Raw genomic sequence first — 19,369 nt, forward strand, 5'->3', positions numbered from 1 at the left:
TTTTGAGACCCGCCTAGCACCAGGTCGTCTCCTCCGCAGCCTGAGGGCATAGGTTTCTACCCAACATCGTCTGACCTCCTGACCTCCTGCCATTCCACACACATGACCGTTACTGGACCTACCATGTGGTCAATGACATTGATGTGGTAAGGGATGCCTCCTAGGTCTTCACATCTCCTGATGTTCTTCCTTTCTGGGTCTCCAGGGGCCATTACAGGAACCCCCAGTTCAGCCTAGAAGATTTCATGAACACACACAAATGAAATGAATGTGCCAGATTTAATTCAGCAAACATGGAACTTCTTGTGGCTTCATATAATCCTTAAATAGAAATTAATCTCTTGAGTGACCTTCAAGCTTTGTATATGATCATAAAATAATGTCATGACCCATTGTATAATATATTTAACCGTGGACTTAGTGAGTTGCACACTAGTAGGGCTTCATTGGTCTTGTAACAGTAAGCAGCTGTATGAATGATACACTTGTCTGAACTTGTGTGTTGTGTGTTGTGTGTGCTGTGTTCACTTTTCCAGGGAAAGACACGAAATGGAAGGTTCACAGATTTGGCCATTTCAAATGGACTGGTGTAATAAGGAAGTGAAAAGGTGAAATCTAAGCATGTAATTACAGACTTGTGTGTGTGCAGCACATCCAGTATGTAATTACTTTTAAATATAGTATTTTTCTCATTCTGCATTATACACTTAATCCATTGTCCCTTAAATATTCATTTACTACACATTAATTAAAGTAATGTTGTAAATGTCTTGGAAAACTAAATTAAATCATTTCACATTTATGCTTGGTTTTAATTGACACAGTAAGCAAAAAAACAACAAAATCCCACTGCTTCTTGTGAAATCAAATGTTAATAACAACAAGAAATAACTTACAGATGGAGACATTCAAAATGTATGGTACAACCCCATACCGCGTGAAATTACCCACAGTTCACCGTATACAGAATTGAAAAAGCTTGCACTCACCTCACTGTTACAATTGTACGTAACGTGTGTTTGACATAAAAAAAGGAAATACTAAGTGCGCAACTTCATTAAACCCAAATCCAGCATATGGTACCAGGGCAACATGGTGGCTCTGAGCACGGAGATGATTAGGTGTGGGGGGTTCGTACAGTGAAAACTCCAGGCGCTTTGACCTGAGAATTTCCACTTCCCTAGAGCTATCGTCATAAAGGAAGTACAAAGAGATTCGTGAATGTGGGACAGAGTTGGGACAGTATTCCAAAAACTGGTGCAAAAAAAAGTGGGGACATGGGGAAATTTCTGCCAAAAGAGGAGCAGCCTTCTGAAGATCAAGAAGGTTGGTAACTTTGGGTAAAACAGTCACTCACCGGCTCCAGATTTCTGTGCAGAGAAAGCAAGTCAGACATTCTGTCCTTAAACCCAGGAGCAAAACATTCAGGGTTTATTGCCACAAAACACTGGCCCTGAAAAAGGAAACAGAAAACACATCTTAAACTAGTCGCCAGATCAAAAATGAGTTAATGAAGGAATAATAAAACCTATACCTCCTAGAAAGAAATAGTTCTGAATGAACTCAGTTACCATCATCACATTAAAAACCCGGTAATAGTACTGTAGTGGCTAGAGTCTAGCTTGCACACATCCCAGTCAAAGGCTGCTAGAGCAATATTTCACACTGTAGTCCAGTTCCTGGTTTAATTTCCTCAAACATACCACTTTCATCAAAATGCTCAGATTGGCATCCAAGACCAAAATGCAGCAGGGCTTTCAAAGTATTTTGTTACTTCAATGAACATGCTGAGTCACCTTCATTTAACTGTACATAAACGCTAATGTCCCAGTGTATCTGGTTTCAACAAGTATTTTTTTCATATAGGTATGATGTAATTCGGATCCTGGAGTTCCTCAGTACTTCAGCACTGCAAATTGTATAGGGATCTCCAACCCTCAATGTCTGAAGACTGGGGAACAGTGGGCACTGAGGCCTTCTGAGTCAAAGACTAATTCAGTTCCGGTCTTCACAGGTCAATACAGCATGAAGATGTCTGAGTTTACATCTGTGTCAGCGTGCATTGGCCACAAAGGAACCAGTAAAGGTTAATTCCATGCTGAAAAGAGGAGAAAGAAACTCACAGTTTCAGCGTCTTGGCCAGGTTGTTCAGGATCAGGAGCGAATGAAAGTATTACATTATATAAATCTTTTAAAAGTACTTTAAGGTACACAGTAATCTATTATGAACATTATATCATTTATCTGTAAAGTTTAAACTGAGAATTTTTACAAGAAAAGGGGTCCACCAACCCAGAGGTTGTGAGAATCTACTGTACCTACTGTACAGTACATAGACTACACTAACGCCCGAGGATTGAAGCTGTAGTACAGTAATCTACCAGCAGAGGGCAGTATTGTCAGCATACAGCGACCAAACTACTTCCAGCCTTTTTGCAGGAGTCAGTCTGCCTATAGTTCCCTCCATTCATCCATCTTTTAACTGCCTTATCCAGTACAGGCTCACGTATTAGCAAGAGCCTATCTTAGCAAACAATGGGTACAAGGCAAGATATACCCCGGACCTGTACTTTAAGAACTCTATTTTATAAACTTTTTTTTTTTAATTGTGAAGTGAATTTCGGTAGCAACTGGTGACTCAGGTAAAACAGGCTGAAGTGAGGTTGAGTTATGGATACCTCTGTAAAGACTGGACACTATATAAGATATAAAAGAAGCCCACTGGCTTATTTTGAGTTATAGGAAATAAAAGGTAAAGAACTATTTCAATTATAAGCACCTTTGTGTTTAATCCCACTTATAAATGATGAAAGAAGGTTCTACTCTGCTATCTGAACTCCTTTATGAGCTTCCTTTTTCAATTATGCTGCAACTGTTCCAGAGATTTATTCAACCATCAAGACATCAGGGCTGTCCTCTTGTCCGTGGAGAGAGTTGTCTGCAGTGCTCCCGGTGAACAGGCTTTTATACAGCAGAAAGGCTGAGCGCAGTACGTACCAAGTCTGCCGTGCGCTCTGTGAACTTCCAGGTGCGGATGTGTCGGCTGTACTGGGAGCCCGCCAGCATGCCGCAGAACACCTCCACCATCAGCCCCAGCCCGAAGCCCTTGTACCCTCCTGCAGGAGACAGACAGTTCTTCACAATCCCAGTTTTAACAGTGTTTAAAGAAGACAAATGTGAACACACAATGAAAAATGAAGGTTTACAATAGGCGGGAACACAATATGATGATTCTTAAACAAAGGGTGCCTGATGCAAGTGTTCAGATGCCAAAAAGATTAAACAAGAAGCTGAGGACCTAAGCAGACATGCATGAGCACAGGAGGTGCTTCTTCACACAGAGAGTTGTGGGTGTCTGCCACAAACTACTGTACCATGCCTCACTGTTAAAGGGCTGGGCTCAGGAATGTAAGATACTGTACCAGATAACTGGATGTACAAGACGGGCCAGATGATATTTTTAGTTTTAGTACCTTTTTGGTGTTCCCCAATTAAGAGGATAAAAGGTAATTGTTATCCTTGCCTCTTACATGTAAATCAATGTATTTGCATCTCATGTTCTTTGTTTTCATATCCTTTATCACTTCTGTCAAACACTCTGTCCCAGTACCCAGTTTAGGATCTATTACAAGGATTAGAATGTGTCCAGAAGACACCAGCCTCACCAGTATCACTCGTCTGCCAGCAGGCCAGAGCAGGAGGAACGATATGGCTACTAGTGAGCTCTCAGCAGTGATGCCCTTCGTTTTGGTTAGTAAAGCCAAGTAATTCTTTACCTGGGTCCATACAAATCTCCTTAGTCTGTATATATTTTTAAAACTCAGAGACTTACATGCACAAGCTTTTAACAGGCTTTAATCTACCTTAATTGTTTTGTCTTTTTAGCTTGGCTTTTACTTCTTATTTAATTAATTCAATATTCAAGGTACTGTTCTTGCAAGACAAGAAATTGAACTTTCTAAATAAATTGGAGTTATTGTCACTACCTGTAGCTTAAAAATCTGACAATTCATCATTTCTTGAAAGATGGTTGTCAGCGTGACAAATTAATGAGCGTAAAATCAGAAAGCAGCAGCAGCAGAGAAATAAATGTATTTACTTTTGCTCAATTAAGGCATATATCCAGAGAACCAGCAGTTTGTTTATAAGGAACATTCCTTCCCTTTCCAAATTTAGATAAAATCTAATCACACTGAAAACCACAATTATGTAAGTGCTCCTTGAAAATGCTATGCAGGAATGTTTTGGTTGATACAGTTGTAAGAAAATAAGCTAGAAGTGTAGAGCTGAGCTAAGCTCTATAACAGAGGTTTGCATTCAGAAACAAGCACATTGCAGTGCAGTGGACAGACTGACAATCCATCTCCAGGACTGCTATGCACTTTCCATAGAAAAACAAAAATAATTCACTATACAAGTACAGGCATTCAGAATAATCAAAAGGTTATCTGATTATTAGGAAAGTCTTAAATAATTTTTAATGTAACACGTACGATGTAAAAAACACTCAATATCCACCCATTTACTAACCACTATCCAGCTCAGGGTCATGGAGGCTTCAGAGACTAACCTGTCAAGCAACAGGCACAAGGCAGGGTACATCCTGGACAGGACACGAGTCCATCGCAGGGCAGACACAGACACACACACACACACTCACACACCCTGGACAGGACACCAGTCAATCACAGGGCACACACACACAGACACAGACAGAAACACACACTCGCACCAGGGCCAGCTTTCCCAGAAGTGCAAAGGTTCTTTGGACTGTGGTAGGAAATTAGAGGAAACCTATGCGAACTGGAGGAAACCTATGCGAACACAGGGAGAACATGCAAACTCCACACAGACAGCAGCCCAGGAATTCAAACCTGGGTCCCAGCACTGCAAGGCAGCAACGCCAACCACTGCACCACTGTGCTGCTCATATAAGGAAAGGAGAAGTACTTAATTCTTAGTTAAACACTAAAAAACAGTTTAGGGCATTTCTAAATCTCTATTATGAAAAAGGCAGAAACAGCCTGACCTGTGGCTTCGCAGCCGCCGATGGGAACCAGCCCCCCTCCACTCAGTACCTTCCCCGGGTCTGTGCTCAGCTTCCCCCCGGAGTCACAGCCCCAGCCCTCCGGGATGATGTCGCCTCGCCGGTGGTGCAGCTCGATCTGACGGGAGCCAAAAGCACAGCTTCATCAGCAACGGCCTCCACAGAGCGCCTGGCACGCAGCAGAGACTGGCCAGCACAGCCTCTGTGGGCACCGTGTGCAGCATGTATTCGACACAGCACCAAGCTTAGCCCTGCGTATCAAGCAGAGCCCTGGTGCAGACAGTCATACAGAAGGACACTGTTTACTCCTGATGGTGAAGTTGATACTGTCGATACCGTCCTATAAAAGGACTGTGAAGCAGGATGGTATATCTGAGCCTCCTGTTGCACAGCCACTGGTCAGCTAACTGCTGGCTGACTGGCTGAAGAAGAACTCTCACATGTTCTCTTTGCAGATTATCTCAATGTTGTACCACAAAACAGAAAACCAGGTCTCTTGACAGTCATGTTTGTCAGTAAAATGGAAACCAGCCTTGAAAGGAAATAGAAAAGTTCTGAAAAAGCTTTTTGTGATCATGTCCCTTACGTGTCTTATTGAAACGTGTGGAAACACTCATATGGAGGAGGGCAGTGCAAACCAGGAAGCGTTAATACGACAGGTGTCCATCAGAGGGCGCAGGAAGCTCTCTCTAGTGTTCCACTGTCCAGCTGTCCACTTCCAGCGCCCAGAAACCATTCACTTCCAACAGAACTATCCACAATGTGAAATTCTGGTGTACTTAAGTATGGAACGAACCACTTTGTCTGTCACTAACGGAGAGGTAAGAGCTTCTTACCAGACTCCTTGTTTGGTTCAGACTGTTTCTAAGTAGAATACTATATTAGAAACAGCCATCACACCTGAAGAAGGCTCCATGGCCGAAACGTTGTGTTTTCTTTCTACTCTTTTCAGCGTGGAATAAACCTATTACCTGTTCCTTTGCAGCCAACGCATGCTGACGCAGCTACCCCCCTGAACTACTATATTAGAATACATGTTAAATACTAACATGAATCATTCCATCTGTTCTGCAAAATGACAATTACAGTAGTGTTGTTGAATTAACCGTGATTGAATTGAACTTCTTTTAAAATTCAAACTGAATGTCAGCCAAAACGTGGTGAATTCGCTTCTCTTTCACAATGCAGTATCAATTTTCCCTACATCTTTGGGTTTTTTTTTCCTTGGCTGTTAAGGAGTTCCCATAATCAGATTAAGTTTCAGGACATTTCTGAACCAAATAAGGCAGTAACTTCTAAGCACAGTGCTGTGGCTCCTGTGGTCCTCTGGAGACCGACTTAATTCCAGCTGGTCCCTGTGTCACAGCCATTGGCCAGCCGGCGTGGTTAACTCTACCTTGCCCAGCGCCACCGCAGAGGTCGCCATGTCCAGCACGAAGTTGTCCCCGTTGTTTGCTGGTGCAGCTACGCTGATGGGGTTGGTTCCCAAGGTGCACTAAGAAACGTGACAGACCAAGAAAGCTAGTTCATACACGGGGAAAACAAAGGGTGAAGATCTTAATTTTCGAGTCTAGCGCCGCGTCCATCAGCTCAAACGTCCTTTCGGGAGCTCAGTCTGGTCCTACGGAAGCGCATTGCTGCCTCCAAGGGGGAAACAATTACGAGATAGCAATGATTACTCCAGTGTGTGTACAACCTGTTACGTTGCGCACTGAACGCACCCGGAAGCCGCAGTGAGCTTGACTGGCGCTTTCGCCTTAATGACCGTGTCATTGTCCAGCGCTGCAGAATTTGTACGGATTTACTTTCGAGTGGGGTTTAGTCATAATGAAGTTTTGCGATTTTTAACAAATAATGAAGATAATCATTATAAGCATGAGGACCAGTTTTCGTGGGATTTAGAGATCAAAGATGAACAGTTATACGTGCAACCAGTTCCACGGGCAATAAGTCCGCATGTAGCGATATTATCGGTATTATCCGACAATTGTGGTATCGCGAGAATTACTATCTCGTAATTGCGAGATAAGGGCGGATATTTTAATTCCTTGCTGGTAGCTATGCGCTTCCGTACGCTCCTCTCGGCGCAGCAAAAGTATCTAGTCAATGTGTCGAAACACCCGCACGCTTGGTTTAACCTGAGATATCCGCGCATACACCTTACCTCTTTAGCTCTGGTAGGGACGACGAGTGGTGAGGTGTTTGTGTAACTCATACCCTGCGAAGAACATCCGAATAATAACGTTAGGGCAGCTCAGTTCGAAAATAAAATATTAATTAAACACAGAAATAAGAAAGAAAAGCTCGGTGAACTCAGTAAGCGAAAAGGGTGTTTAGAAACATTAAACAATTGCATAAACACACTGGCGAAGACTAGGTGAAATATACATTTTATTTTCAATTTGGAGCCTAGCAGACGTTTAAGCCTTAAAGAGGTTTGAGCTACATAAACTGGGAACTGTGCTCTGAAGACTGACCACCAGGGGGAGCCACATCCCTTCAGAGACCTTGAGAACGATTTAGACATTTTTTCGAATTTACAGAACTGGGTTTTGTGGTGTTAATGTTTTTATGTTAAACGTGCTTGTTCTATACCGCCTATATAAACCGAGAACTGTGTTACAAAGTTTGCTTCTTACACAGAAATTGTGATTTCACAGTATAGAAAAATGGTTGGAAATGTTTAGTAAATGCTGTGTTTTTAAACGGTCCTTCTAATAATGACTTAAGATATTTGTAACTATTGCTGTTAGTAATGTATTTATTGTTAATTGACAGATCTGAAGAAGAGGATCTGTTTCCATTTACTGTTTGGAATAAGAGCAGGAGTAAGTCTCCTGATGTGATGTTCCCATTTCCCTTGATTTGAGAGGAGGGTGGGTTCTGTGGACTGCGCAGTAGGTGTGTACAGTACTTCAGAATTGGAATTGCTTTCAACCAGGCCTTATATGAGATACAGGAGCAGTGTCTTTATGTAAGTCCCATCATAGGTGAGGCAGGTCTGTAATTGCTGTTGTCCCTCAAACTCTCTCTGGACAGGAAGGCTTTTTCCAATGTTTCTGAAGAGACGCTATTAACGAACAGTGAAAGAGACTCACGATCATGTCCTCTTTCAGTGCTTGCATGGAGTAGTATCCTGCAATTCCATAATGGTTTGAACCTGAGAGGCAAAAATAAAACAAGAATGAATCTACAAGCCATACATTTATTTAGCTGAGAATAAAAACAAGGGATTTTGAACAAAGAATATTTGATTGAGCATATCGTGACAGATATGGGGGCATGGAAGAATGTTCCATGAGTTTTCACATGATTTTATGAATTGGGAATTTTAGGAAAACCCGAGGAAAGGAAATCCCTTCTTAGCGCTCCTCTACTGATGGAAGACAATATCTCTTCTCTCTTCCCAGTAGAAGAAAACTAGGCAATTTAGTTTTCTAGGCAATGAAGTTTCTAACGAGTTCAGGAGGGATTACAGCAGCCAACTTCAATCTCATCTCAGATGCTCTAACGTATAATCACTCATGACATCAGTTACTATATCTATAAATACCTTTTCCTATGGCCTGCAGGCTAGCCCTCAGTCAAGAGGTTGAGCCAAAGTTACTATAAACACTTATATAAAAACAACATTTTTATTGCACTTAGTTCTTGGGTGTTGTTAATCCTCATGAATTTAGAAGCAGAAAAAATATATCGCTCCTTGTTTCTCACCATCAGGCAGTTTTCTCAGACGACTTCAAAAAATGTTTTCATACCAAAAATTCAATCTGCACTTCTTAGTAACTTCACCACTGTCGGTGTGACCACCACAGGGCCTGATCTCACCAGATCTCAAAAGCTAAGCTAAGTCGGGCTGGGCTGACTCGGCCCTGGGTTCAAGACCTCTGACAAAAAGCACGCTGCCGAAATTAGGGGTGGTAGATCAGTGGGTGGGCACTCTTTCCTCTATCAATCCATTTTCGATCCACTTTATCCAGTACGGGGTCGTGGGGCTTTATTGGGAAATATTGGCCCTGGGACTGTAAGTGTGTGTTGTGTCTGTGTCTGTGTGTACCATTGTGATGGACTGGCATCCCATCCAGGGTGTACCCTGCCTTGCACCTGTTGCTGGCTGGGACAGACTCCAGCTGCCCCTCGACCCTGGTCAGGAACCTGCTGGATGGACCATTTAAATCAAAGGCAGAGCTAAATTAACACTTGCCCCGGGCCACGATCCAGCCTATGCCAACTTCCTTAGCCTTTTTAATGGCCAGGTCCATGCAGAAGTTGCCCACCACCGGCCCCAGGAGGTTACAGCCATCAACCAGTGCCGTGGCCACTGTCTCCTTCTCGATAATCGGCTCTCCATCTTTGGAACAGATTCCTGTCTGGATCTCCTTGACGTACATATCTGTGGAATCACAAATGTGAACACGTTATATTTAATTAAAATCCATATTTTGGTGGATGGCACATCATTTATGTTGTATAATGTGCTCCATGAACACCTGTTTATGACCCACTTAAATTAATGAGCTTATTTCAGATTATACATTTGTACAATTCTGTATCTTAATACCATTGTCTTGTTCATGTTATACATCTCATTCTAACAATAGCAAGTTACCTTTGTTAAAGTCAAGAATCACATTAATGAATGAACAAAAAAGGGCCTCTTTTTTACAAGAACACTGTAAGACAGGATAGGATTTTGAAGCTGGCTTTGAATGCAAGGATTTTAACTTGACAATAAAGCAATGCACCCCTGATAATTGGAATACAGTTGCTTAATTACTGTTCACGGCAGTACAAGAAGTTTGTGTTTTATGAAATATAGAGATGAATCTAAAATATCTTACAATTTCCTACAGGTGTTTGTGGGTGGACCCTGGATTAGTACCTCTGTCACAGGACTCGAGCCAAACAGTGATGGTACAGTATGTGCTTAGCCTAGTATGCTAAAAATTGGGCCACTGTTTCCTGGTGTTCAGTTGTGGTTGAGCAGGGCTTCCCAGCTGGGGTCCATGTGAATATCCATCTTTAAATTCATCTGCTTAATTGAAACCTTCATTGAACTAAAATGCGATCAATTCATCTACAAGTTCTCAGCCTTACAGAATTGGAGATGGGCACCCCTGAACTAAACGATCAAGAGCTCAGCTGGAAGCAGAAAAGAAGCCCATCTCTTGAGAACTGTGGGGAGTAACATCACTGCAACAGTGTCATCTTACATCAGAGAGGCTAGAAACAGGTTGGTTACAAACCCCTCTGCTGGAGAAGTTACACACAGATATGTCTGATAAGCCGAATAACTTCAAAACCACTCCTGTTGAGACACACTTCACGTGCCAAGACCCCCACTGACCCATTCTGTTCAGTCCATGACTGTAATGACCCCTGCGGTCGCCTTCCACCAAGACATCAGCCAGAGCCCTGGCATGAGAGACCTTCGTTCCCACTGCGATCATACATCTCTCGATGAAGCTCTGAACCTCTGACTGGAGAACAAGACACCTGGAAGAGCAGAGCAGAAGTGTAATCTTACTAGCAGATCCTTAAAAGTGCCACACCACCCCTCAGGTACACAAATGAGTTGAGAAGCTGCTTCTTCCTGTTAAGTGCTCTACCATCCATTTGTGCAGATCAAAGTGCAGATCCCTGTCATAGTGCAAAGAACAGTCACCAAGCAGTGTGTAGATGTGCAGCAATCAGATTTCTTTGATATCAGCCTCCTGCATGAGTGACTGTGTAATGCCTGTGTAGGCACAATGCCCATGCTACAAAATGCAGTGCTGTGTTTGTGTGTCCTCTGTTTTGTGCTTGACTGTATCATGCACGATACCATACAGTGCTTTGCAAATGTACTCAGACCCAGCTGCTTTAAAGCTTACAGTTATGACAATTCGAAGCAGCAAATAATATTTGTTATACACACAACTTACTCCACACATTCAAATCAAAGCAACAAAAGAATTACATAGATTAATATGAAGGAGAAATGGGAAAGTCATGATTGTATACTGTATGTACACAAAACCCTTTGGTGCACATAATGAATGAGTGCCACAATTATTTGAGTGACCCCTGTTTGTGTGCAATAACAGAATTCCCATCATTTCAGAATAAAAACACAATTTCCTCCCACATTCCTAAAACATACTAGTAGGTTAACTGGCCCTGGTGTGAACGTGTGTGTCTGTGTGTGCTCTGCCGTGGACTGGTGTCCTGTCCAGGGTGTACCCTGCCTTGTGCCAGTTGTCTGCCAGGATAAGGTCAGGCTCCCCCATGACCCTGGATTGGATAAAGCAGTTAGAAAATAGATGGACAAAAGCTGTAGACTAAGGAAATTTTAAAGATAGTCTTCAAACCTCATGGATGTACAGTGGTCCCTGAATTGCAAAGAAACTGATAAATTTGTGCGTAATGTACATTTTAACCTACTGAAGCGTTTAGTTTTGGTGCACAAGCAAGCTTAATGAAAAAAGTCAACATCTGAAAGTACAACAAAACAAAAAAGCACAGAAGAACTGGGCCACCAGCGGCAGCTACAGCCCTGTACAGCTTCAAAGTGTTCATGCTGTCCTCCTGCAGCAGGGAGTGTTAGCCAACACAGCACTTCCCCGTGACGTCACAGCTGCCTGGCAGCAAGGTTACTCCACTCGTATTGACCACGATGCTGGTTTCATAGTGTTATTGTTTGATCTGTCAAAAGCAGTCGGCATTCAGATTCTGAACTTTGCCTGATGGTGAAACTCTGTTTTTGGAGACTTTAGTGCAAGATGATAAATACGGTCATGCAAATATTATGGCATAGAATGACTTCTAGATTGTTTTTAAAGGGGTGCTTGTATGAATGATGAATCAAGTCAAGCATTACATTTTACAGATAATGAGGAAAATATACTGATATAAAAATGTTTATATGCTGGAAATAGATACATGTATGATAAATCACTTTGCAGAAGCTGCAAACTCAAACAATACATATGTTTTAAAGGTTTTTCACTTGACATTTTGCTCTTGCCCTGTGTGGTTTGAGGGATCACTGCCTGATTAAATGCACTAGGAAGTTAGAAGTGGTCTAGAGATCACTAAGCAAGCTGATAATTGATTGAAATTCAGACTTTTCCACCTCTCAAACATCCATCATGAACTCCATTACATTTGCTCAAAACCCTCATTTTAAAGTAGTTGGAAATACGTGAGTAAATGACTGTTTAAAAAGATTTTTTCAAGCCATCCAATTCCTTGTTTGGTAAAGCAAAAACCTAGAATTTGAAAAACATTTAGGTATGGAGAGAGAAGTCTTAAAGAAAAGAGGTGTTAAAATATATAATAGCTGGGCACAGGCTTATCTCACTTTAATTTGCACTCCATGCACATAAACAGTCACATGATAACATTAATAACAGAGAAGCATACCATTGCTTTGAATATGAACACAAAAAGTGTTCTGGAAGGGATAAGGAGTAATGAGAGTTTTAATCCTCTCCAGTTCCAAAGGAAAATGAGAGGAAGGGTCATGGTACAGATCAATACTGCACACAAAACGTGACTGATGCAGATGTCATCAGGGACACTGTGTGACTTTGGTCCCATGTCACTCCTTTGAACCCTCAACAGTATGCTAAGCGCTGTGATGGTTTGACAATATCTGGGCCAGATTATCTAAACTATCTACCGGCTTTTATCAGCGCACAGACCAAAATAAACATTTCCTGGGTGTCCATGTCGAACACTGTGTTCATAGTTTAACAAGGACACTTGCAGTCCAACAGGTATGTTGGTCAGGAAGTATTATTTTCAAGCTGTACATTAAAATCTCTGAGATCCAATTATTTTTAAAACCTATCAAGGTTCATACGTGATCAAAGAAAATCTGATTTAGAATGAGAATGAGATGCAGGCTGTGAGAGAAATGCTCTCGTAGGGTTTCACTTCACTGTGATGAAATGTGTTAACCATTGAGATAACTTAGAATATAGAAGTAAATAACTGCAGTTCTCCAGTTATTTACTTCTTGTTTTTTGTTTGTTTGTTTGTTTGTTTGTTTGTTTGATTGTTTAGTTTTTTTGAGTAATGTTCTACTGCTTTGCCCTTCACTGTTTGAATCAGTGAGAGCAATTTAGCAGGTTTGCCACTACCAGAATACCCACAGACTCATTATAAGAGAAGTGACACTGAGCATTTTTCCTGACATTTGTTGTTAGGGACAATGTCCAGTAGCAGTAACAAAGACAGAGATATTAGCACATTTTATCATTTTTAAACTATTTAAATTTCTATGAAAAAATGTTGAATTGTTATGAGATTAAAATAAATTTTCTATTAATTTTATTTCTCTGTGAATCATTGACAATATGTATGTCATAAACTAAATGCCTTACTAGTACCTTAATTTTCACTTTGCACTTGGAAATACTTTAGAACCTGTTAACCTTTTTTCAGTATTAATTGCACTGTAAAACAATCAGGATTTAAAATATGTAGTAAATTATAGTGTCTATTCTAGGAAAATAAAGACACTCCCAGGACTGATCCTAGAAATTCAATCAAATTAAAACTAATCTGTAATTTGATGTAAATAATTATGCCTTTTAATACATTAAATTGCATTTTCTTTTCTGTGGTATTCACTTATATTCAGCATACTAAAAGAGCAGAACTGGAACATTACTTAATGGATTAAATGTGTTGCACTATGCAGTACACCGGAAACAGGGATGGCTAGTTTCAGTATGTTTCACTCACCTGAATATTATGACAAAAACAGTGTAGGGTCCTTATGCATTTCTGCAGGTATCAGTTACCCTGTGTGGTTCATAGTCTTTAAAGATTTACACACTTAACTCTTTCCATCCATTTTGTTCATTTATCCAGCACAGGTCACGGGGGAGCCACAGCGTACCCTGGCAAGCTGTACACTGAACTCTCTCTGTTGTGTTAGACACAGACCCATTTCTGGGTGTAGGGCAGAGGAGCCCCAGCTCTCCTGATGGAGCAGAGTAATGAGTCTGGCGTCTGGGGACCAGATCGGCCTGGAGCCTCTCTTTAAAGAAGCTGGCACAACCCACCTGCCATGTGGGAGGTGGCGATAAGCCAGAGCTGCCGGATGAAAACCCATAGGAGCAACGTGGGGACATGAGGCCTCCACAGTGAAGAGCACCCAAGCCTGAAACTGAACACAGGGTCTTGTAGTTGCCAGGCAACAGCACCACCCACCACAGCCCTCTGCTGCCCACTAAAGCCCCACTCTGGAAACTATTACTAAAGTCTGATTTTTGCAGCACGCTTCATATTAAACAAAATATCCTCCCTCCCATCTTCACACACCCCGTCCCGGTTTGCTTTAGAAAAGGCTTGTACCAAATGTCGTGTGACAAACTGCTGAGGACTTGAAGGAGCACTGATATTTCCACCACAGCCTCAGTCAAGAGAAACTGAATCATTCCCAGCTCTCCAGGCTCTGATCTGAGTCTGACAACAGACTAGATCTCCACACAATGGCAGCAGCTGAGCCAGATTTTCACAACAGACTAGCTGGGAAAATGCCAGAAGGATCAGGCAATAAATACAAAACTCCCTTCTTCTCTTTGAGGTGCACGCTAAAATGCACTAGGGTGACAATCCATCTATTTCTGTTCAGAAGTATCAGAGTGCTCTGTCAGCCATTTTAATTTTGAACTGATCTGAAAGCTATCCTCTTCAATACCGACTCAGAGAGAGATGGAGAATTGGGACACTACAATTAGTCAGCAAGGCAGACTATTGTACTTTAAAAAAAAACAGTCAGCCCAATGCTGTTTTGTACCTAACAAACTGCAGTGTATCTAAAGAGTTTGCTGGAATTTAGGCAGGTGCAGTCATATTTGTGTAAAAGGACATTTATATTTTTTCCTTTAGAGTAGAAATGCATCTGAGGATGAAACAAAGAACACACAAAAAAGAGGTGCTGAAGTCTGCACCCTGAAAAGACCCCTGCCTCTGCACAAAGACTGTCAAAGTCACATTCAAATATTTTTAAGTATTTAAATTGTCATTTCAAGGCTCAGAACTCTCATGTTTCGATTTCATGACAGAGCAGCATATGAATTCAAAAGATTTTTGTCTCTTTTGTGTTCCACTGCATCAGGCCTGGAAGTTTCTTGACTAGATCTCTTCAAACCAGAATAAAGACCCCGCTGCCTTTGTAATGTTGTCAGCTGTTTCATTGTCAAGCAAAAAAAAATAGCACTTAAATAATTTTCAGACACGCAGGAGTTCAACATATCAAGCCTTTTGGAAAGCATGTATTCTGAAAACTTTTCTTTTGTCCTTGATCAAAATTAGGAAAATGACATTGAGCAATATGACCATTTTAAATTACAACACAACACCACTCTGACCTTAGATTTTGTCAGGATATATAGAGGCAAGTTAAAAAGTAATAACACCCAGAAAGCCAGTTCCTGCCAGGTGCATGTCCTTATATAAAACAATCTGAGTCATCCCTCCTGTTGTGTGAAATGAAACAGGAGACATCGAAACCAACAGAATAGCCTGGGCAATTACCTTAATTCCCTTAATCTCCATAATTACCAATTTACAACTGGTCATTTACAAGAGATTAAATCCTTTCAATTAAATCTGGTAAATCTTTATTTAAAGAGATTGAAAAGGTGCTACAATCTACACCTGTAGGTCACGTTACGGATATAAATTTGATATTTACAAGGTAAATATTTAAATTTTAATTCTATATTGAAAAGCAGAAAGAAGTCGTCGAATATCCAAATCCAAAGGGTGTAAACATGCTCATAAGATTTCTCTGAAGGCTACAAACTGGACTAGTTCTTGAATGTTTCTAGCTAAAGAAACTTGGCATCTATTTATACAATCCCAGAGAACTGCAACAGCTGGGGAACAGGCTTCCCAATACTGTGCCAGTCAGCAAGGCAAATTGGAGTAGCACACTTGTGACATTGTTCTGTCAGGGAGTCCAAAATCCTTTATCCAAGCAATACTTTGTGTGGATTACAGCCACTCACAGTTTGATTGGCACCACATACAGGGGACATTCCGTGACCTGTTCTGAAAACAACCACCGTTCCAGTGGGAGGAAATTAATTCTAATTGTGTGGCTGACGAGATATTGCTAGGTAACAACCGCAGTGACGAGGTTAACCTGTTTCTAGGGCTGGGGACAATCCTCACAATATGCACATAGAAACACACTGAGACAGCTGAGGGACTGGCAGTCCTGGTTCTGGAGAACTGATGTGTCTGCGGGTTTGCTAGTCATCTTCCCATTGCCAGCAGCCGAAGAGCTCTTATAGTGAACAATCCAATAATAATAAGAAGAAGAAGAAGAAGAAGAAGCAGCTGATTTTTCTCATTAAGAACTTGGAATGAAAATCTGCAGACACACTGGCGTTTCAGGAATCAGGACTGTCCATCAGTGCAGTATGAGGAACAAGTATGAGGTTTTTAAATGATATTGGATATATAATACAGCTGCCACTTTAAGAGGGTTGATATGTTCATAAAGAAGACTTAACACTTGCTCAATCAAACGTTACAGCACTTCACACTCTGTTGTCCACACCCACTAAATCAGGTTAGATCCAACCCACACCTGCGCATGTATTTAACATCTACATTTCTTAACACTCTGTATAATATACTAACAAGAACTTGTTTACTGTGCACATCTTCTACATGTGAAGGAAGTCAAAGTAGATTTACAATCAGTGAGCATTGGACCAAAGATTAGGACTGGGAGGGAGGTTATCAGCAGATGTTTGATATGATTTGATATTTTTTCATTTAAATGTCAGCTTGGAGATGAACTGAGTTAACAGAAACATAAGAAGTTTTTCCAGAGGCCTGGACCTTTGCCCATGTCAGCTTGCTGGTTTTAAAATTATATGCTGCTCCTTTCTTTCTCATTAGAAGGTTCTGTTTATGATTTCTGGTAAGACACTACAAAAAGAAACAAATCCCAGAGAGATAGATTCAGATGCATTAGAAAGCACCTGTTTGCCTTTATTCTACAAGCTTTAGATGTGTTCAGCTCTCACATGGATTTCAGACATGCTGGGGGAAGTATATACCAGTCTGGGATGCCTGCAAGTATATTATGTTCCACCACTGCTGATGAACAGACAAAACCCAAACATGATTCCTAAAACATGAAAACAGGACACATGTCTTCCAGTCCAACACTTGGAATAAAGCAGAACATCAACCCACCTGCCACACCACAACGGTCTACCCCTGGACTTATCGGCAGGGTTCCCCTGGGTAAAAGTAAAAGGCAGCTGGCAGGCAAAGCCCCCATCAAGCACAGGCTTTGTAATTTGCCATTGAGGGATGATGTGGGTATGAAAATGCTTGCGGCCAGCAAGTCACATGACCCACTGTATCTTCCACCCATGACCTCCTGAGCATTGATAGTGGCCCAACACTCAACTGGTGTTAGGTTACAACTCTTTACTGACCCCCTCCAGGGTAACAGGTCTCGCATTGATCCCGGTCCTGGAAAACCGGGCCTAACTTTCCGCTGTGTCTTGTTCTCCTGTTGCCCCCCTCAGGATGCTCCATGTCCCTCTCTGGACCTCTGTATTTACAGGTCTTACTTGTTCTTCACAATTCTCGTCGAGTCCCCCAGGCCTGTTACCCCCTCAGCGCCTCACCTTGCCTGGCGATTGGTTCAGCCAGGTGAAGCCACCATGCAGCTCTTCAGTCCAGTGTTTGTGGGGCCTCCAGCTACAGCATCCCTGTCCTCTCGAGCCAACGGGCAGCTTTCAGAGTCTCACAGCCCTGTCCGCCTCACTCTGGGAGAGTCTCCCACTCACAGTCCCAGCTGGTCAGGATAACTCCTCCAGACCAAACTCTGGTGCCTCAACACAACAGCAGCTCCTTTGCCAACTGACCTCAAGATTCAGACAGACTGTCTCACACACTCCTGGCTGCTCTTTCATAAGCCTCCCAGTTGACACAGGAGCATGCCTAATTCCAGGACAGGCTGTCCCAGCAGCTCTTACCTCTAATGTGAGGCTCCACGCACTTTTCCCTGTGCACCTCACACTTGAAGCCTTGGTGTGTTTAATTCAAACCTGCTTCAAAAGTGCTCCACACGCAACAGCCATCTTGGCTCAAGGCCACACTTTGTCCCTGGTTTGAGCCAAGATGGTGACTTCAAGTGGCATCGTCTCAGGGACGCTGGTCTTAAAGTCATCTCCTCTCAAAAATACCAATATCGATATCAATTACCTCATCCCTGAGATTGTATATTTCTTCATAAATTTGAGTAAGGATTATTCCCCTTCATTTCATGTAAACTAAATAACATTTTTCTATTTGAACCTCTAAACAAAGACATAATTTTTACTGTAGCGAGGTAAGGATTAACAGCCCTTGCTCACCTTTAAAGCACGGGCGGTGTTTTAGTCACGAACACCTTAATGACCCCAGTCCGCGAATCGGCTCTGACGCAGGACAGGCGACCCTGGTGCTTTGAGAGAGATTCCCAAGCGCCTGAGAGCATTCGCTTCTTAAATTCCGACAGTGGGGTACAAGAAAAGCAATTTCCGACTTTGGTGGTCAAATCAATAATTTCATAGACAAAAAATTGAAGAGAGAAGGACGCGCGTACAGGCGCAATTAATCTGCACACCTGCCTAAACTTAAAAAAGGCATAATAACGGGTAGTTTACCCCTGACAGTATGTCAACGTACTGAACAGCCATACAGTATATTTTAAAAAGACAGCGGCAACACTGTGATGTTATTGTAAGTAATAATGTCAGTGAATAAATTTAATTACATTTATAGATAACGCAGATGGCTTCTAAAATACTACAGTGCCTTCTGTGTATGCCACAGTTCTATCATAACATTTCAACTACTTTCTCATAATATTTTTCCTTTAGTTACAGGCAACAAGAAATAATAATATTAAGAAGAAGAAGAATGGCAGGATATACTGTATAATGGTTGAGAGGTGTTACCTGCTCATTCTGGCAGCGTCGGCTAGGTGTTACACAGTTACAGGTAGCGTTAGCAAATGGGAGCACAGGAGTCGGCGGTGGAGCAGCGCTCTTTGGAAACACCCAGAGTACTGACAAGTCCGCCGGGTTTTACACCATTTATAAAAGCGACCAGTCGAGCACTAATTGAGCACCAGCGGTATTTTCCGGAAAAAAGAGGGAGGTCACAAGGCCACCGAATTCGGTGAACTTTGTTCTGTTACATAAATATTTTTAATGGACCTTCTGTGCTGCTTTTTACCGTTGTAGTTTAAAAAACAAACCCTTTTGGATAATAAAATGACAAGGTCAGACATGAATAAATTCTTCA

The 19,369-nt window shown here is 41.8% G+C and overlaps 1 protein-coding gene across 1 annotated transcript in view; it reads right to left on the minus strand.

The window, feature by feature from the left end:
- Window positions 1-19,178, minus strand: part of LOC148645415 (uncharacterized) — a 20,781-nt gene extending 1,603 nt beyond the window's left edge. The window contains exons 1-10 of the mRNA XM_088610913.1: window positions 19,021-19,178; window positions 10,395-10,543; window positions 9,252-9,440; window positions 8,146-8,207; window positions 7,212-7,265; window positions 6,444-6,542; window positions 5,030-5,165; window positions 2,998-3,116; window positions 1,358-1,453; window positions 123-233 (exon numbers count right to left, since the gene is read on the minus strand). Of these exons, the coding sequence (XP_088467039.1) occupies window positions 123-233; window positions 1,358-1,453; window positions 2,998-3,116; window positions 5,030-5,165; window positions 6,444-6,542; window positions 7,212-7,265; window positions 8,146-8,207; window positions 9,252-9,440; window positions 10,395-10,543; window positions 19,021-19,028 (1,023 nt within the window). The 5' untranslated portion in view covers window positions 19,029-19,178. The remainder of the gene's footprint in view (window positions 1-122; window positions 234-1,357; window positions 1,454-2,997; window positions 3,117-5,029; window positions 5,166-6,443; window positions 6,543-7,211; window positions 7,266-8,145; window positions 8,208-9,251; window positions 9,441-10,394; window positions 10,544-19,020) is intronic.
- Window positions 19,179-19,369: the final 191 nt, after the last annotated feature.

This window comes from Lepisosteus platostomus, chromosome 18 (assembly GCF_059453375.1).
Source record: "Lepisosteus platostomus isolate fLepPlt1 chromosome 18, fLepPlt1.hap1, whole genome shotgun sequence".
Lineage (NCBI taxonomy): Eukaryota > Metazoa > Chordata > Actinopteri > Semionotiformes > Lepisosteidae > Lepisosteus > Lepisosteus platostomus.